Here is a 21,564-nt window from a genome sequence, read left to right on the forward strand (position 1 = left end):
GCACTGGGGGCTACGTCATGCAAGGCTCCACGTTAGGAGTTACGGACCAAGAAAGGGATCTGGGTGTCGTCGATAATACGCTGAAACCTTCTGCTCAGTGTGCTGCTGCGACTAGGAAAGCGAATAGAATGTTGGGTATTATTAGGAAAGGTATGGAAAACAGGTGTGAGGATGTTATAATGCCATTGTATCGCTCCATGGTGTGACCGCACCTTGAGTGTTGTGTTCACTTCTGGCCGCCGCATTTCAAGAAAGATATAGTTGAATTGGAAAAGGTGCAGCGAAGGGCAACTAAAATGATAGCGGGGATGGGACGACTTCCCTATGAAGAAAGATTAAGGAGGCTAGGGCTATTCAGCTTGGAGAAGAGACGGCTGAGGGGAGACATGATAGAGGTATATAAAATAATGAGTGGAGTAGAACAGGTGGATGTGAAGCATCTGTTCACGCTTTCCAAAAATACTAGGACTAGGGGGCATGCGATGAAACTACAGTGTAGTAAATTTAAAACAAATCGGAGAAAATTCTTCTTCACCCAACGTATAATTAAACTCTGGAATTCGTTGCCGGAGAAAGTGGTGAAGGCGGTTAGCTTAGCAGAGTTTAAAAAGGGGTTGGACGGTTTCCTAAAGGACAAGTCCATAAACCGCTACTAAATGGACTTGGGAAAAATCCACAATTCCAGGAATAACATCTATAGAATGTGTATACGTTTGGGAAGCTTGCCAGGTGCCCTTGGCCTGGATTGGCCGCTGTCGTGGACAGGATGCTGGGCTCGATGGACCCTTGGTCTTTTCCCAGTATGGCATTACTTATGTACCTTTGTGAGGCTTGGTTGTGAAAATTAAAGGACCAAGTAAACCCGGCAAAATACTGCTGAACGCCGCTTTTTTTTGTTCCATTATCGGCGAAAGCCAGCCATCTGGTAGCCATGCCCATGCCCGCCCATGTCCCGCCTTCACTAAGCCGCCGACACGCCCCCTTGAACTTCCGCCGGTGAAGCGACGGGAAAGCGGCGATGCTGTCAAAAAAGCCGCTTTCGATTATACCGATTTCGCCGCTTTTAAGAAATCGCCGGCCATCTCCCGATTTATGTCCCGAAATGGCCGGCGATCACTTTCGAAAATAAGCTGGATAGTATACTACTTACAATGTCAACACAATATGTAATAGAACATTTTAATTGACAGTGAAGGGTATAAGCAAAGATGGAACATATAAATACGTAAGAGAGTAAGAAGAGTTAGAAAGTAAGGTGACGACTAATTTAAAGAAAGTTGCACATGAGGTCAGAGAGATGTTTAACATATAAATAAGTAAGAGAGTAAGAGGAGTTAGAAAATAAAGTGACTAATTTAACGAAAGGTGCACAAGGTTGCCAGTAACCTCAGGATTTGTTATAGTGATGCTATACATCACTGTTCACATGGCCAACAGGAAGATGCTGGGCTGGTGAGCTAGTGCTGACCGAGAGAACCAAGTGTTAAAGTACCTTCATATATTTCTAGAACACTGCATGTATTATTTTGATTTTTTTGCTACATAATTCCCTGGAGTGTATACAGTGTGCATAATACCATCAGTAACAGAGGTACTCGGGGAGGCAGCTGGTACACAATGAAGGGGTTGTTTCTTGCTGTGTTCAAAAGGGCTCCTATTCCCCCCGCTCTTTTTGTTTAAAGCATGATGCTCATGACGGAGCGATTTTCCCTCCAAGATGTGCTAAACATCCAGTAGCTGAGTAAAATTTAGAGTAGCTATAAACATTTAGTTAAACTACAAGCAAACAAATAGGTAAAGCATGGTATTCTTTCCAACCTCCCTGTGGGTGTTCATGTATGTATGTATGTATGTATGTGTGTCTGTTTGTATCTGTAAGAAGTGCTTACAAGATAATGTAATGGAAAACGTTTGCTCATATCAATTCAGTCCTTTGCTTGCGAAGCAAAATGTTTGCTGTCATCAACTCCATCTTTAGAGGGAAGTGGAACATCAGTTATAAAATAGGCTTTTTAGCATTTAGCATGCATTAAGCTTTAGTAAAAGAGCTCCTAAGTTTGGAGTTTCCATTGATTGTACTTGTAATGTTGGCTTGTGTTGTATTTTTAGGTGCACTGGGTGAAGTGGTTAGATTCTGCCTCTGAGTTTACTATTGTTCCTGACACCAGCTATTCAGACATTATTGTTCCCACCCTGGATACTGTCCGTATGTCTCACCTGCTTGGGATGCTGCTGACCAATAAAAAGCCTGTGAGTTTCACATTCATTATCATCCTAAACCTTTTAGTTCTACCTTCTTTCCTGAACTTATTTTCTTTGTGATTCTTCCTTTAACCTTCTGTTAGGTATTTCTTTATTTCTCGGTCACTGTCATTGTCATTTGATTTTAGATTTTCTGTTTCCCTACCCTTCTCTTCATGCACCATTTTCAGATTTTTCCTTTCCAGCTTTCTTTAATCTACATTCTAGGTGTCATCTTCATCCTTAATTTGAGGTACAAATTCATTAACAAAATTTAGATTGTGTGAGTCCACTAGGGACAGAGAAAGTACCTGCATATAATATATGTAAACCGCATAGTCTGTGCCAGAGAAAGGTGGCATTTCAAATTTATGAGGGTTACTCAGTATAATTATTATCATGATTGTGCAGTGCTATACAGACACACATGGAGAATAATTTTATTTGTATTTTATTTATTTAACACATTTATACCCCACATTTTCCCACTAGTTGCAGGCTCAATGTGGCTTACAAGTTCCATAGGGCATATTACAGTTCATTAAAAATACAGTTAAACAATGTAAAAATAGGATAGAAACATATAGATAACATATTAAACAAACAACAAGGTAATAAAGGATAGTAGAAGGTTGATAATGTCTATGAGATTTGGTGTGACCAGGAGAAGTGGATTAGGTTACGTCTGGGGAGTAAGCCTTCTTGAACAGGGAGGTCTTCAGAAGTTTTCTAAAGTTTAGATAGTTCTGAGTTGACTTTAAAATTTGGGGCAGTGCATTCCAAAGCTGTGTGGCTATGAAGGAGAAGCTGGATGAGTAGATAGATTTGTATTTGAGGCCGTTGCAATCTGGATAATGTAAGTTAGGATAGGAACGGGAGAAGGTGTTAATATTGCTTTACATAGGCAACATATACACTTTACCTATGCTCTGTAATGAAATCACCCCAAGGAAACAAGGTGCGCACATTTGAAGTAGGTGTAATTGTGCAAATGTATGTGTTGGAAAGAATAAGTGCATTTGTGCATATTTTATAAAGTATGTGCATAAGTGCCAGTCATGCCCCATCAACACATATTCTTGGGGCAATTTTTAAAGATATGCATTTCCTTTATAGTAGTGATCTTAAGTAGTTTTGAAGCGGGAACATGCTGGCAAAAAGAGCCAGAACCAGTGCTGGCTAAAGTGGATGGTGCCTAGAGCCCTCAGTAGTAAAGGGAGGGAGCAGCTCTTCTCAAAAAATGTAGCCAGTCCAGTCACTCAGACACACTCAGAGCAATATATGAAAATAAAATTAAGTTCATTTTCCAGACTCTCAGTCCTTCTTGTCTTCCTCAGCCTAGATTTTCCCCAATACGTTGTTCTCCCAATACACACTCCCCCTCAACCCTATTCCAGTCAGCCTTGATTCCCACCAGTCACCATCATCCTGTCCCCAGTTCTTGCTGCAGGCACAGTCTCTGGGACAGCATTACGTAAATTTGATTTTTATAATGTCCAAACTTTTTCGCTGTTCTCACAATCTTGCAAGAATAATGTAGGAGTCTGTACTCTGAATAACTAAAAACTCACTGGGAGCCCCACAGTCCTGAAGGAAAACAGATCAAGTTGTTCTACAGATAGCATCAGCAGAGAGCCTCTGGAAAATGTAGGGGAAGTATGTCAATGAAGAATACTGCTTTATAGAATACTAATGTAACAGGGTATATGCACATGTACAGTATGTGATTGGATGTGAGCTGGTGCAATTGCTTGTGCCTATATTCAAGAAATCCAAACGTACCTTATAATATTCTGTATGTCTCTGAGTGAGCCCCACCCAGATTCTACCCATGTGAGTACCTACCTGCAAACTACATGTTGCCAATATTCAGGTTATTTATTTCATACTTGGCTCCTAAATATTGGTGCCCGCTTTATAGAATTTTACCTTAAGGGAATAATGCACATTGGGCCCCTTTTACAAAGCAGCAGTAACTAAGGCTTACTGCTCACTAAAAAGGAAGTACCACTGGGCTACCACAGCAGCCCGGTGGTACTTCCCAACCCAATGTGCTGTCATATCTGGCGCTACAAAATATATTTATTTTTGTAATGTTGGTGTGTACCCAGCAGTAAATGGGCAGTACTGCCTGATTTATTTAGATTTTGCTCACACCTTTTTCAGTAGTAGCTCAAGGTGAGTTACGTTCAGGTACTCTGGATATTTCTCTGTCCCAAGAGGGCTCACAATCTAAGTTTGTACCTGATGCAATGGAGGGTTAAGTGATTTGCCCAAGATCACAAGGAGCAACAGTGGGATTTGAACCGGCCACCTCTGGATTGCAAGACCGGTGCTCTAACCACTAGGCCACTCCTCCACATTCCATGTAGCATCACCAATAATAGCAACATTCCATGTTGAATCTCCAGTAATAGCAACTTTCCATGGAGAATCTTCAATATTTATTTATTTAGATTTTGCTCACACCTTTTTCAGTAGTAGCTCAAGGTGAGATCACAAGGAGCAGCAGTGGGATTTGAACCGGCCACCTCTGGATTGCAATACCAGTGCTTTAACCACTAAGTCACTCCTCCACTCCATTACTGCTGGGTTAGCACTGGAGCGGGTTAGCACTGGAGCCCTTACCGCCATTTCAATGGGTGGCAGTAAGGGCTCCCCCAGAAATGGCTGCACTGCAAGTGCTTCACAGCCATTAAAAAAAAAAAAGAAAGAAATACCTACCTTTTACCAGCTGTGGTAAAAAGGGGCCTTGGTTTTCCTCCAAAACACATGCTGATGCCAGCGCAGCCCCCCCCCCCCCCCACCTTTGCTGCAGCTTGGTAAAAGGGGCCCATTGTTTACTAAATAATACATTCTGAATGGCAAAATCATGCAAATTAAGTAATAATGAGCTCCAAAACAGCTCATTATTATACAAGATGAATAATGCAGCTTGCATTTGAGCTAGGATGACGGCACTTCACAGAAACAAAGTCAGGGTGCTTCCTTTGAAAACAGGAGCACACAGGATGGCCTGACTCAGAGCCATCTTTGTTGTAGCTAATAGCATTTTTAAAAGTAGGTCTCTACATTCCTTTATAGAACAGGTCCCTTTCAGACACCCTTTGGACGACTACATATAGGTGTCTAGGCACTTAGCAAGCTACAAATATTTTATGGAGAATGTGTGTGGATACATATTAATTTAGCTGCTCTCAGAAGTGTTCTAGTATGATTGCCATGTGTGGTGATATTACTGGAAGCCTTATAACTGTCTTTTATCCTAGGTTCTTTGTATTGGTCCTACTGGTACTGGCAAGACTCTCACCATCTCTGACAAGCTTCTCAAAAACCTACCCATGGAATACATATCCCACTTCCTAATGTTTTCTGCCCGCACTTCAGCCAATCAGACGCAAGATATGATTGATAGCAAGTTGGATAAAAGGTAATGCTTATAAATACATTTCTGTATTTGGTTCATTTAGAGGGAATAGTGTGAAATCATAAGGGGAAATAAATTTCAATCCAAATTATAGTAGCAGGGTCCCTTGTCTTGCTTATCTTGAAGTATTCACTTTACCATAGAAATGGCCTTCTTTTTGAAATCCCCCATTTCTCAGAAAAACTGTAATAGTGATACACTATGGGGATTATTGAACTGCATCCAGTCAACTAGCATTCCTGTGCATTTCTCCAAAGTTATATGGTAAGGAACAAATAGAAACTAGATACTGTACATGAATATGATCCTTATTTGAAGGGTCTGGGATGCATTTTCTTATAAATCACATTCTCCATGGACAAGCAGGATAAACACATGTAGATATAATTTTATAGCACTGTGTACAGAGTGTGTCAGCCCACCAGCTAGAATAGCCTAGAAGCTGTTCTGCGCACTTGCAGCCCTCAAAGAATCCTCAGTATTTTTTCATTCACAAAATGGATAGCAATGTTCAGAGTTAGCTTCTCTTCATAGAGGTGCCCTCTGAAATTATTTTTTCTGCTGTCCTTCATTTCTTGATTTTCTTTCAAATTCCTTTATACCTTTATTAAAGAATTCTTTTCTGAAATATTTTCAATCTGGCAGAAGCTCTGCCAGCTGGAGCCAAGAAAAAAGCCTCAACTTTATAAAGGTGATCACCCAGTTATTAATCACTGCCAGAAAGTAAACCCAATGCTGAGAGTTCTTCTGGATGCTTATACAGGCCTCTCAGTGTAATTAAACAAGGTATCTGTCTCCGAAAAGATCTGTTTCATTCAAACCTTCAGCTAAGAAGATAAAAATCCTGACAACAGGTAAAATCAATAACTTCATCCTTAACAGAGAAGCTATTGAAATAGTAGACAACTTCAACCCGTTTGGATAAATCAATAATTAATAATGAAACAATAAGCAATCAAGAAATTCAATGCTGTATCGCTCTTGGCAGAACGGCTATGAAGGACCTAGACAAGATCTTTAAGTGCAGAGATGTACTCTGCATACAAATATTCAGTTTGTCCAATCTATGGCATTTTCATTTATGTCATAGGGATGTGAAAGCTGGACAGTGAAGAGGAAAGATGAAAAAAAAACCAATGCCTCTTGAGTTATAATGCTGGCAAAGAATACTGTGTAACCCATTAACAGCACGAAGAACAATTCAATCAGTATTGGAGGAGATGAAACCTAAGCTTTCCTTGAAAACTCATAGAACAAGACTTCAGCTGTCATACGTCAAACATATAATGTGAAGTGAATGTTCATTAGAGAAAGATATTATGCTTGGCAAGGTCAGGGCTTTTTTTGAAGGGAGTACTTGGAGGTACTGAGTACCGGCACCTTTTCCATTGTCTGCTAAAATTGACCTATGGACCACAAGTTTTAATGAAAGAGCTCAGGTTCTACACACCAATTCTGCCTTGTCATAGATTCTGTAACTGTTTGCAGGGGGCCTGGCCATTGTGGGGTGGCTCAATCAGTGATCACCCCACCCCTGAAGGGTGGCCTAGCATTTGAGTACCGGCACCTTTTTTGCTAGAAATAACACACTGGGCAAGGTTGAAGGTCAATGCAAAAGAGAAAGACCAGCAATGTAATGGATAGATACAATAACAGCTGTGGACACCCCTTATCAACAATTAGCAGCCTTACTGAAGGGCGAACACAGCTCAGGACAATTGTCCATAGCTTCACCATGCGTCAACATTGATTTGATGGCACAAAGGGAAATGAGACTTGATATATACCGCCTTTCTGTGGTATTTTGCAACTACATTCAAAGTGGTTTACATATATACAAGTATTTATTTTATACCTGGGGCCAGTGGCGTAGTTACGTGGGGCCTGAGGGGGCCCGGGCCCCCGTAGATTTGGCCCTGGCCCCCTGCCGACGATCCCCTTGAACCCCCCTCCCACCACCAAACCTCCCCCGCCGTCACCGCCCACCCCGCCACCGCAGCCGATACCTTGTTTGCTGGATGGGCCAGCCGAAGAGAGTCTTTTCAGCGCCGGAGTAGCGCCTTCGTTCAAGGAACTTCCTGGTTATGATCAGCTGTTTCTGACGCCTTACACAACGTAAGGCGTCAGAAACATCATAACCAGGAAGTTCCTTGAATGAAGGCGCTACAAAGACTCTCTTCGGCTGGCCCGGCCAGCAAACAAGGTATCGGCTGCGGCGGTGGGGCGAGCGGTGACGGCGGGGGAAAGTTGGTGGCAGGAGGGGGGTTCAAAGGGATTGTCGGCAGGGGGGTCCAATGTAGTGGTGCGGCGACGGGTTGGTGGCTGGAAGGGGGTTTCAAGGGGTTCATGACAGCAGTGGCTGGGGGGGGCGGCTAAACAGTGCCCCCCCACCTCAGGCTGTGGCCCCCACTCCTGGCAAGGTCTGGCTACGCCCCTGCCTGGGGCAATGGAGAGTTAGGTGACTTGCCCAGAGTCACAAGGAGCTGTAGTGGGAATTGAACCCAGTTCCCCAGGATCAAAGTCCACTGCACTAACCACTATGCTACTCCTCCAGCTCCAAGGATTTATGAGATTATATGCAGTGATTAAAATTGACACTTTGTTGTCTGGCATGTGCACACAAAAAAACTTGTTATATGTTAATTTTCTGTATGAAAATATAGAATTTGTTAGATACTTGTGTGGTAATTTTTACACCAAATGGTTAATTTATTTGTTTGATTATTTTTCCCTAGTGTGTAGACAATTTTTCCCATATGTTGTGTGATAATAAAAATAGATAGCAAGCATATAACATAATACATTACAAATAAATATAATCAAGTATGTAGTTAAAAGGTATCATCATGTAGAGGGTAATTTTATAAAACATATTCCAAATATCAAGCATATATTTTATGCATGGACTGCTTTGCTGTCTAGAGGCACTAATGGCAATATATCAAGCTTTTTTAATACATAAATAAATAAAACATAAGTTCATCAAAAGATTGCAGCTACTTTTCCACAACCTGCTTATAGGTATTCCAGGGATGTAGTTTAGGAAAAAAACTGGGATAGTGCTGTAGAATGTATATATACATGGTAGAGTACAGATACATATTTTCATCTTCCATAGAGCAGTTGTAAATTTGTGGTACAGCATTTGTACATTATTGGGAATAGTTCTGGAAGTTTATGAAGATACATAAGCTTCTAGGTTGCCTTTATAGCAAATTTTTAATGTGCTTTGTTATAAAATTACCTCCACATGTATTTATTTGGAGTTAGCTCATGCCTTTTCGGTAGTAGTTCAAGGTGAATTACGTGTGTATTTTGTGTCCACAGAGGGTTTACAATCTATTTGTACCTTAGAGTTAAGTAACTTTATCCAACATCACAACAGAGCTGCTAAGGGGGACCAATTTTTGACAGGGAGATTTTAGGACACACCTCCATCCCCACCCCTAACTCCACCCACTTCACTTCCTGGCTCCACCCCTACACACCTCAATTCCACGACCTTCTCTTCTTCCAAATCTTCATAGCACCAACATACCACCTCCCTCTCTGTTGGCAGCAGGAGCCACCTTTAAAAAATGTCATTTCCTGCAGCCATGGGACCAGTCTTACGATAAGAACTGTGAGATTTTGCAGCACTCATTGCAAGACTCATCCTACAGCAGCAGGAGATGAAGTCTTATTAATTTGTTTCTTGCTGCTGATGGAGGGGGAGCAGAAACGCCAAGGATGGCCCATCCTAAAGCTGGAGATTTAAGGCCAATGAATGTGGGTTTTTTCATAGGCCCTAGCCATGTCTAATATTTGCTATCAGCTCTAGCAGATATACATTCCAAACTGAAATGGAGACCCCCATTCCTCCCTTCCACATATTCCAGACTCTATAAGCAGTACAATACTGGTAAAAGCAAAACAGAAATGCATTTTCTCCTCTACTCTCCAACATATAAATGGAAAATATGTATATTTCCCAAAGCAGACACATTACAATCGTTAAAAAGTATTTACATTTTTTTTTTCTATTTTGGTTGCATTGGCACTTTATTTTTCTGATTGGTTTGGTCTCATTCTATTACATTTTTCTTGTGTTTGTCTTCTCCTAAATTATTTTCCAGGTTGGCCTTTCCATTTCTTCTCTCGCCTCTTGTCTTTTTCCCATCCTCTACAACTGTCTGGAACTGATCTTTCTTTTCACTTTTCTCTTCTCAGCCTTTGCTCTGCAACTACCCATGTGTAATTTTATCCTTCATTCTCCCTTTCTCTCACTCTCTAGTCCTTGGTCTCATTTTCATTCTTTTTTCTTTCCCTCTCCTGTCTCTTCTTCTGCCCTCAGCTCTTTCCCTCTAACCCTCTCTCTAACCCACTTTCCTCTCTCAATTCACTTTTCCCTATACCCTCTCATCACGCTTCTCCTTCCCTTCACTCCCTCCTCATTTGTCTTCTTTTCCTCTATGCTTTTTCTCTCCATCCTGCTGTAGGTACCGTACCCTATCTCTCATTACTCCTGGTCCACCCTTTCCTTGTTTACTATGGAATTTTGTACATATAAGTGCTTTGAAAATGAGACCAACATTTTTGTAACACTACCAGTCCAGTTACCTTCCTGATATTTTTTCATAAGACAGCTGAGATAGTAGCTCTTTATCCCCTGCATAGAATGTGGGCTACTCTATTTCTATCGAGGAAGGTGCCATGTTGTCACTCCATATTACTCCCCTTGGAATCCAGGTTTTTGTGACCCAGAATGTGGCCCCTCGATCACCCTCAGTACATCAATGCCTATACAGTCCTATACACAGATAAAAGCATGTTTTGACTCCTGGCAGGGTGAGTCTTAAACTGCCAGCTAGTTACACTGTTAAAAAGACACTGCTTCCTATCAGGTAAAAGGGCCTCAAACCTCACCTCATTGCACCCCACTGTTCACATGATGACCATAGCTCACCACTACTAAATGCAGCATAATCTTTCACAAGGACCTTGGTCTAAAGGCCATCACTGCTCCTGGGCACGACTTCTACTGTTCTGTTGTAGAAGCAACCTTTCACTACACAATAGGACTCAACCACAATATTTAATGCAAGTGTTACTTAATATTCAAACGGTGGTTGCAAACAACATGGCAATAATTATCTCTATGTAATGGAGGAAAAAGTCCCCGGTCCAGACATTGTTGCGTTCTGATCTACAGGGTGAGATCTTCATTGGCTAAAAAAAACTCCTTTTTGATATGTGCGATTTAAATTTCTCTATATGTTATGCAATTACTATTTCTTCGTATATAATTTGGTATTGAAGCATAAAGCACTTATCTTAGTATTCCAACGGGGTTCCGTTTTGCCATGTTTGGCTTTATCAAGGAAAACGGCGAAACGGGACCCCGTCAGAATACTAAGATAAGCGCTTTATGCTTCAATACCAAATTATATACGAAGAAACAGCAATTGCATAATATATATAGAAATTTAAATCACACATGTCAAAAAGGAGGCTTTTTAGCCAATGAAGATCTCACCCCGTAGATCAGAATGCAACAATTTCTGGACCGGGGATACAGAGGCTTTTTCCTGCATTACATAGGGATAATTATTGCCACGTTGTTTGCAACCACCGTTTGAATATTAAGTAACTATTATAGAAGTAACCCGTGCTTTTAGGAAATTGTAAACCATTTCTGTTGCACCACAAAAAAAGCAGTATACCAATAATCTAATAAACAGTACCATTTATTCGACCTACTGCAGTAAAAAAAAAAAAAAAAAAAAGGAAATTTTAAATGGAATAGGGAGCAGTAGACAGCAGATGGCACCATGCATGCTGGCACTTTTTCAACATTGTCCCCCTACACAGACTAGGCTCTGCCAAAAATGAATAAATAGGTACAATTATTTAAAGAGCATTCCTAGGTCAAGGCTGGGAGGCCCCACCCTCTTGTCCACACAGGAAAGTGAAGGGCTCTCTCCCTGGGATTAGTAAAATTGAATCCTGCTTCTCCTTAGGATTCTGGATTGGCCACTGTTTGAAGCAGAATACTGGGCTGGATAGACCTTCTGCCTGTCTATGGTTAGTAATATAGTAACATAGTAGATGACAGCAGATAAAGACCTGTACGGTCCATCCAATCTTCCCAACAAAATAAACTCATTACGTGCTAGTCTTGCGTTCTTCTGTTTAGACTTAGACCCCAGTGTGGGAGCATGACCAGTATGTTCTTCCTGAGTATATTTTCACTCCCTTCAGTGATAACCTCACAGAATTGCATAAAATGGTCCTTCGCGTTACAGAAATTATGTTCACGTAACATTTTTCACCACCTGGTGACCGACCTCAGACATGACCTACTGTTTACAGTGGCAGTCAGAGCCAGGAAAGCCAGACCAGGTTCTTTTGAATAAGTGTCTCTCCTTTACCACTATCCTAGCTGAGCTGCTGCAAATTGCTAACCCCTCATCCATGTAAAACTCACAATGACTGTCTCCAGTCATATGCATGATCATTCCCAGAACTACATCAGTCCCAGCCAGGGTGACATCCCTAACACAGTGTCATTCTGGAAACGAAGTCATGATACTCATTAGATCTCCCTCCTATCTGCACAGGATCTGGTAAACACATAATATTTGCCCAAAGTTATTGCCACAACCACAGAGAATTCCAATACACCTTCCTCTTGCCACTACAGAGCCCCATCACCGCCTCTACCTCTCAACTCCTGTCCTGGTGTTGCCATAATTGGTCATTCAGTCACTACTTGCGATCCTCTTTGTGATCACCCAGGCACCCTGTGATGGCTGGGTAACCAAATAAATCACTCACTCAAGGTCTCATGGAGACTTCCATTATGGGAAGCTGGCCAGTAATCGTAGACCACTTCTGATCTTCAATATTTATTTATTTATTTGTTTCATTTGTATCCCACATTTTCCCACCTCTTTGCAGGCTCAATGTGGCTTACAATACATCAAGAATAGTGGAAATATATTAGAAAATAGACATTTGGTGTACAGAAGGATCTTGGGCAATATGATAATAGTAATACATAATAATAGTTTAACAAGCAGATATTATGAGACAGTTCTAAATATATGTGGAGGAGTTGTGTATAGTCACATTGGTTGATCTTTGTGGTAGGCTTTGTCAAAGAGATGGGTCTTCAATAGTTTGTGGAAGTTCATAGATCGTTTTTAGGTTGCGCGGTACTGCGTTCCATAACTGTGTGCTCAAGTAGGTAAAGTTTGACGTGTATATTAGTTTGTATTTTTTTTTAAATATTTTTTTTATTCAAGTTTCCAATAACATTACAAAACTTTCACCCAAGTCAACCTGAACACAACGTTTCTGAAAAACAACACATAAGGTTACAAGTGTAAAGTTTGTATATATTCATTAACAGCATAGACCTTCCCCTGCCCTCGTTATCCCCTCCCCCTCCTAACCTCCCTCCTCCCAATGCATCCCCTTCATGGCTTTTCCCCTGGTAAGCTATCTTCATTTCCTTCACACATTATTTTATCTACCATTGTCCATTCTTTTGTATTTTAGACCTTTGCAGTTAGGGAAGTGCAGATCAAGGAATGTGCGGGATGATCTTTTGGCATTCCTGGGTGGTAGGTCTATCAGGTCTGACATGTAAGCTGGTGCATCACCATGAATGATTTTGTGAACTAGGGAGCAAATTTTGAACGTAATACGTTCTTTAAGTGGGAGCCAGTGTAATTTTTCTTGTAGGGGTTTAGCACTTTCATATTTTGTTGTGCCGAATATGAGTCTGTCTGCAGTGTTCTGGGCTGTCTGAAGTTTCTTGATTATTTGCTCTTTACAGCCGGCGTAGAGTGTGTTGCAGTAGTCTAGATGACTGAGCACCATTGATTGTACCAGGTTATGGAAAACAGTCCTTGGGAAGAAAGGTCTTACTCTTTTTTTTTTAATTTAAATCTGTTTATTGGCGTAAGGTTCAAGGTTACATACAAAATATTGCAACAAGAAAGCATTAACATCATCAACAATTACCAGTTCCTCTGCAGTTGCCATTCCATTTCTTTTTATGCCCTTACACCCCACCCTCTGCACCCTCCCTCATTTCTTCTACTCGCGTTTCAAGTTGTAATGTGTATTAATAGCAAGTCTTTGAGAGATACATCTGACAGCATGAACACATAGAAGGGCCAAAATAGGCCTGTGCGTTAGAACAAAATGTGCCAATCCCTCCTCAAAAAACGGTTAACATTTCCCCTCAAAGCCTCCCCCAAACTCTTCCCTTTCTCACCTCTGTCGCCGTGCCATTTGCTACATCTAACTGTGCCTTATGAGTTTAATATCCTGCTCCTAGCCACCATCGTTAATGAGTCCCAGAAGGGGGCCCAAGTCTGGCAAAAGATCTCCCCTCTGGGTGAGACCAAATTACCTACTGCTCTGCGTTCCAGAGAACATTGAAAAATCATCCTCGCTCTCCAGTGGGACAATAATGGGCACTCTGAAGTGATCCACAAGCTCAAGATTGCCTTCTTACCTAGCAGTACCGTCCGTTTAAGAAATGGACGCATCCCTTTAGGGGGCTGTTGAGACAAATGAAACTTATCAAATAATAGTTGCGGTTTCCGCAGCCACGTTATCTTCCACATATCTGACACATGATTGCATACTTGCATCCAAAAGTCTGCTACTCTTGGACATGTCCAAATCATGTGCCCTAAATCCGCTGGAGAATGTCCACATTTCAAGCATTTATCCTCAGTCCCCATGTGTGCTCTCCATGTTCTATGCGGAGATAGGAACATTCGGGTCAGGAATTTATACGCCGTTTCTTGCAACGCCACACTTTCTGATACCTCTGGAATGTCCCAAAAACATGCCTTCAAGTGTTCAGGTTGAATGCCCGTAGCTAATTCTCTATTCCATTGCACTGCCAGCTGCGCATAATTGTATTCTCCCAGGTGTTCCCGTAATTCTGCATGATAATATTTTAAGGGTACGGCTCCTTGAGCATCCAATGCTAAAAGCGACATTAACTTATCCCAAGTCTGTGTATTCAGATGTTCGGGGGGGTAGTGATCTCAAATAGTGGCGTAACTGGAAGGAGGCAAAGAAATCCCTCCTTGTGGTGCCAAATTCCCTGTCTAGATCCTCCATTGTTTTCAAAGTTCCCTCTTCGGAGTATAACTGGTGAATGTACTGTATTCCATGGGCCATCCAATCAGCAAAAAGGATTGATGTATTACCCGGGGTAAAACGTTCATTGCCTCTTATGGGCAACAATGGGGTACATATCGCTGAAAGGTTATATTTGCGACATAACCAGCGCCAAGTCTGTCGTAGGGGAGATATCAAGGGTGCAAAAGCCTGGGGTGTACGGACCCCTCCTGGTCTCGCATGCAACCAAGAACTAAAATGACGTGGATAAAAAACTTTTGTTTCAATTTCCGTACATGAAAAATAATTCGTATTGTGGAACCAGTCTGAAAGGTGACGCATGTTACTAGCCACCGACAAGTACTTTAGATTCAATAATCCTAGCCCCCCTTGTGTTCGGGGAAGATAGAGCTTAGCTGCTGCCAGTCTAGGTTTTTTCCCACTCCAAAGATATCTAGTAACCACTCTAGTTAGCAGGCATTCATCTCTATGTTTAAGAAATACCGGTAGGACCTGTAACACATAAACCCATTTAGGGATTAAAATCATGTTGTAAAGTGCTATCTTTCCCATTAATGAAAGAGGCAGTGTGGTCCAAACTTTTAGTGTTTGCCTGGTGTTCACCCTAAGAGGTTCCATGTTTAATTCATATAGGGATCTCAGATTGGCAGCTAGCCATACACCAAGGTATTTCAACTTACCCTCTGCCCAGGAGAGTGGAAACGTACCTTCCCAAGTTTCTCGAATCTGGGGTTGAATTGGTAGAGCCATGGATTTACCCATATTCAAAGATAGACCCGAATAGTAACCAAATTCCTCAAGGGTTCCTAACAAGTAGGGTAAGGAATGTTGGGGTCTAATCAATGTTACCAGAACATCATCCGCGAAAGCTAGTGTTTTGTGTTCCCGTGTTTGTAACTTAATCCCTGCTATGTCTGGGTCATTTTGAATAGTTCGTAACAAAGGTTCAAGGTATAGCAAAAATAATAAAGGTGATAGCGGGCAACCTTGTCTGGTGCCGCATAATATGGGAAAGGAATCCGACCGAAGTCCATTGACCAATAAAGAAGCTCTCGGGCCTGTATATAACGTTGCTATTGCATTGAGCACCCATCCCCGGAGGCCTATGTATTGGAGCACTGAAAAGAGGTAGTCCCAGCGCACCTTGTCGAAGGCCTTTTCTGCATCTAGGCTGACCATCAACAATGGCTCGTTCGTGGCAAGGCTTTGTGCGATAGCTAAACAAGCTTTCCTTACATTGTGACATGGGTGCCTGCCTCGCACAAATCCCACTTGGCCTTCCCCCACTAAAGCTGGCATTAGAGGTGCCAACCGTTCGGAGAGCACCTTCGCTAAAATCTTCAAGTCTACGTTAATAAGCGAAATTGGTCTATAGGACCCCGGGTTATCCAATGGCCTCCCCGACTTTGGAATTAAAGTAATCAAGGCTTCGTTCGAGTTTCGTCTAAACCTGCCTTGTCTAACAGAGTCTTCAAAGAAATCTAATAGGGGGCCGCTTAATTGTGGAAATAATAGCTGATAGTATTCAGCTCCAAACCCATCAGGGCCCGGAGCGGATCCTCGCTTAAGCGACTTCACTACTTTTTGTAATTCTTTAGCTTGGATTGGCGCGTTCAATTGATCTAAAACCTTGGGGCTCAAACGTGGCATTCCAGAATCTGCCAAATAATCTTCAAGGGATGGTCCTTTTTGTGGTTCTGGAGCGGCATATAAATTTGCATAGTAACTTGCCAGCATCCGAACAACCTCCTCAGAGTTACGTGTTCGTCTGCCGTCTTCACTTTGCAATACTGGGATGAACCTGTTTCCTCCCCATGATTTGGTAAGTCGCGCTAGTAGCTTTCCCGATTTGTTGCCATGCTTATGGAAGGAGTAAGATCTGTGGAAAAATTGTTTCTTTGCTTTCTCATGGACCATAGTGTTCAAGGCCGCAAGCGAGGCCAGCATTACTTCTCTAGTCTCCTCTGAAGGGCGTGCTATGTGCGCCCGCTTTGCGATTTGGTATTTCTTTTCTAAGAGTACCACTCCTTGGGCCAATCGCCGCGAGCAGGCACACATATAAGCTATAATATCACCCCGGAGTACCACCTTGGAAGTCTCCCAGAATAGTTGCGCTTCGTGTGTATGCGAACCGTTTGTATCTACAAAGTAGGCCCACCGGTTTTTCAAATAATCTTGGAAGGCTCCCTCATCTTTCAAGTGTTTGGGAAACCGCCAAATGCGATGTCGCAACCTGGCTGCCCCCAATTCCAGCTCAATCCAAATCATCGCATGATCCAAAACCTCCATTACCCCAATTTCTGCACATGACGTCTGTGAGAACAATGATGAAGATAATAGTATGTAGTCTATTCGCGACCATGAACCGTGTGTTCTAGACAGGTGTGTATAATCTTTTGCTGTTGGGTGGCTTAACCTCCATGGGTCCACTGGATCTAGTGCTGTACTCAAGTACCTTAATCCTTTTCCTTTTCCTAAAGCCGCGCTCGCTGTCGGTCCCGAACGGTCTTGTAGCCCATCCATGACTTGGTTGAATTGTCCTGCCACTACCCACGGGGCATGTGCATATTGAATCCCCAAACGAACTAAGTGTTGAAAGAAAGAGTGGTCGTATACATTGGGGCCATAAACATTTAGAAGGAAGATTTCCTGCCCCAGGATATTTAAGTGAAGGAGAATGTAGCGACCATCCCTATCTTTGGTTATTATCTTAGAGGTACATTGCAAATTTTTATAAATTAACACAGCTACTCCCCCCCCCCCCCCCCCCCCGTTTACCCCCCGAGGATGCAAAGTGGCATTCTCCCACCCAGCGCTGCTTGAGCTTTAAATGCTCTTCATCTGTTAATTTAGTTTCCTGGAGGCATGCTATCGAGGCGTGGTGGCGTTGCAAGACTGTCAGGATTTTTGTTCGCTTTACAGGGGAGGAAATACCGGACACATTCCATGATATTAGCCTGGGAGGTGGTAGCTTAGCCATAGTCCCAACCGTCTCTGTTATACAAATTTAACAATTTCTGAACTCTTGTGGCTCCCAGGTGCCCAGCCCTCACCCAGAAGCTCTGCGCTAACAACAACTGTGTCACAGGAACATAGCTCTTTGAGCAGTTACCCGTTTCCCGCTTGGCACGGCGACAGCAATCATTTAGCCCTCCCTTCCCCCCTCCCTCCCTCCCCACTTCTTCCTCCCTCTCCACTGCTCCCTCCCAACCCCCCATATCTCTTCCCGTCTTCCTCATGGATTGTTCCCAACCCACTAAACCACTTACCTATGCCTAATAGGGCCCTCCCTCCTATTTAATCTATATCATGACAATTTTTCCTACTCCCCTTCCTCCCTGCTACTTTATACCCGGAGATTCCACTCACCAGGCACCTCCAGTCTTACCCTTCTAATTAACTAGTCACTTGCATTCGCCTAAAGTATGGGTGGCGCTCCTCTTTTGCCATTTCTCATCTTTTCAACCAGCAATTTCATTGCCTATAAACCAGGACTGAAAACTATAGAAACTTTAACTTAAAGGGAGGCACATACAAGAAGAATTCATCACATGCATTGACACATTGTGTTATTCACTACCTTAGCTTTTAAGGCATGTAGTCATCTCAAAGTTCCAAGCATGGGGTATTCCTTGCTTTGAACTCACAGAGAACCACTCCATAACTCTACTTGGTATAACTTAAAATCAACAACCTTGCAATCTCAATAACTGAGTGGTGTCAGGTCTTCAAAATAGCCCTTCTCGTCACTGTCTGAATCCTGACATTGATTCACAGTACATATTGCAAGTTTTCACTGTCTGTTGCCCAGGGTAGGCGGCGACCGTCTCGTCCCAAAAACAGTTAACAGTAGGGTCTCCACCACACTTACAATAATGGAACAGCGAGCGTTCTCATTAGACTTTCTCTCCTCTTCCAGCCAGCCCTGCCCCTCCCCGCAATCACACGAAACAGGCCACTAATGCTTCTCCCTCTCAACACCTCCCCCTCCCTCCCTCCCCCCCCCCCCCCCCCCCCCGTACATTCAAAGCTTCTTTTACATAACTTAGCCAGGAAGGAGGAAGTAATAGAGCAAGATAAAACGTTTAACAAGATATAACAAGCTTTAACAGGTAAACAATGGAGCCTTTCACTCGCTGATCTGAGGCATTGCTCCTGTGCCGTCCCCGGTTTTTCATCGACGCTGACTCATGCCTGCACCTACTAAACTAGAAGGTGCCGGCATGTAAAAAAAAAAAAAAAAACCTCAGAACTGTTCCATAATGTCATAGTAAACTCTGAAGTATGAGAAGAACCGCAACTCCTCACGTCCAGTGGAGCCTGCAGGGTAATTACTCACTGTCTGAGCCACCCAGCAAATAGTAGCGATTTCGCCTCCCGCAAACTGTTTCTGGTGTAGGGAGGCTCGTCAGCGTGGGCTCTGGGAGTGAGGGCTCTCCGTATCTCCCTGCAGCCAGCTCAGAGCTCTTTCAGGGGATTCGAAAGTTCGCCACTGGCCATTGTCAAGAATCCTCAACTGTGCTGGGTATGTCAATTGGAATCTGTAGTTACGCTCTATTAATTTGGTGCACACCGGCACGAACAGCCGCCGCCTTGCCAAGAGTTCTACAGAGTAATCCTGGAATAGTCTCACTGGTGCGTCTCCATATCGGATTTCCTCTTGGTGTGCACGATAGTGTTGTAAGATGAGATCTTTTTGTGCAGAGTAGTGAAACTTTGCTATCACAATCCTAGGTCTCAGTGCTCCAGGCTTCTTGGTTCCTATGCGGTGTGCTCGTTCCAGTTTCACCGCTCCCTGGTGTTCTGTCGCTCCCAGCAGTGATTCCAGCCAACGTTCCATTTCTGTGCAGAGATTTTTCTCGGGGAGTGTTTCAGGAATGCCCATGAACCGCAAGTTGTCTCTCCGGGAACGATTTTCCAAATCGTCTAGTTTGAGTTGCTGGGCTTTCACAAGTGCTGACAAACGATTTAGCTCCACAGTGTTCCCCTGCGCGCCATCCTCCAGGTCAGATACTCGAACTTCTATTTCCCCCGTTCTCCGTGCTAGGTCTGCAGTCAATTGGGACATGCCCGATATTTGTTCAGAGATTTGGGCTAGCCTCGGTTCCAAGGCTTTCACAACTGCCGTTGTGAGGTCTGCAATTGCTGATTCAGTGCAGGAGAATTGTGGGGCCTGCTCGTGATCCGCCATTTTGTCATCTGCCTGTTTGGCCCGTTCCATGCCTTTTTTATTCGATTTAGAGGCCATCGTGTTAGCAGTTTTCACAAATTTGTCCATAGAAGGTGTAGTAGGGTTCTCCTTTAGTCAGATGTTAATTTTATATCGTGGATTTGCTGATGTTCGTGGATGGAGGGAGGAATCCCCGAGGAGCTCCAGGCACTCACGTCTGGGCTCTCTCACGGCATCACGTGGTCTCCGGTCTTACTCTTTTTAATTTCTACATTGAATGGAACATTTTCTTGGTTGTGTTTTTCGCATGGTTCTCGAGTGTTAGGTGTCGATCGATGGTAACTCCGAGAATTTTTAGGGTGTCTGAAATTGGAAGGTCCAGCTTTGGTGTGTTAATGGCAGTGAATTCTTTTTTGTTATGTTGAGAGGTGAGTATTAGGCATGATGTGGAGACTTTGAATGCATGATGTGGAGACTTTGGTTGATGTCATTGGATATTTCCTTTAGGTCTTGTTTAAATGGGATGTAAATTGTTACGTCGTCTGCGTATATGTATGGATTGAGGTTTTGATTTGATAATAGCTTGGCCAAGGGTATCATCATTAAGTTGAATAGAGTCGGCGAGAGGGGTGATCCCTGTGGGACTCTGCATTCTGGTATCCATGTGCCTGAGGTATTTGCCTTGACTACTGCAACCTACTCCTCACTGGCCTCCCACTCTGCCATCTATCTTCAGTCCGTTCAGAACTCTGCTGCACGTCTTATCTTCCATCTGGACCGGTATACTCATATCACCCCTCTCCTCAAATCACTTCACTGGCTTCCGATCAGGTACCGTATACAGTTCAAGCTTCTCCTTCTAACCTACAAATGCACTCGATCTACAGCCCCTCCTTACCTCTCTACCCTCATCTCCCCTTATGTTCCTACCCGCAACCTCCGCTCTCAAGACAAATCCCTCCTTTCAGTACCCTTCTCCACCACCGCCAACTCCAGGCTCCGCCCTTTCTGCCTCGCCTCACCCCATGCTTGGAATAAACTCCCTGAGCCCATATGCCAGGTCCCTTCCTTGCCCATCTTCAAATCCTTGCTCAAAGCCCACCTCTTCAATGTCGCCTTCAGCACCTAACCACTATACCTCTATTCAAGATATCTAGACTGCCCCAACTTGACATTTCATCCTTTAGATTGTAAACTCCTTTGAGCAGGGACTGTCCTTATTGTTAAACTGTACAGCGCTGCGTAACCCTAGTAGTGCTCTAGAAATGTTAAGTAGTAGTAGTAGTAGTTACATGTCACTTGGTATGATCGTGTGGTTAGGAACTTTGAACCAGTTAAGAACGTTACCTCCAATTCTGAAATATTCAAGGATATGTAGTAGTATTCCATGATCAACCATATCGAAAGCGCTTGACATGTCAAATTGTAGAAGTAGTATGTTCTTTCCAGTTGCAATCGTTTGTTTGAATTTAGTCAAGAGAGTAACTAGTACTGTTTTGGTGCTGTGGTTAGATCGAAATCCTGACTGGGAGTCGTGGAGTATTGAGAATTTATTTAAATAGTTTGTGAGTTGTTT

General features: G+C 43.0%; 1 protein-coding gene across 1 annotated transcript in view; it reads left to right on the top strand.

Moving 5' to 3' along the window:
- The window catches only part of LOC115458777 (dynein heavy chain 1, axonemal-like), a gene marked incomplete at its 5' end in the record, with an annotated part of 332,737 nt that overhangs the window by 261,499 nt on the left and 49,674 nt on the right, over window positions 1–21,564 (top strand). Inside the window, 2 exon segments of the mRNA XM_030188593.1 lie at window positions 2,110–2,250; window positions 5,511–5,671. Coding sequence (XP_030044453.1) covers window positions 2,110–2,250; window positions 5,511–5,671 — 302 coding nt within the window.

The sequence above is a fragment of the Microcaecilia unicolor genome, unplaced genomic scaffold (assembly GCF_901765095.1).
Source record: "Microcaecilia unicolor unplaced genomic scaffold, aMicUni1.1, whole genome shotgun sequence".
Taxonomy (NCBI): domain Eukaryota; kingdom Metazoa; phylum Chordata; class Amphibia; order Gymnophiona; family Siphonopidae; genus Microcaecilia; species Microcaecilia unicolor.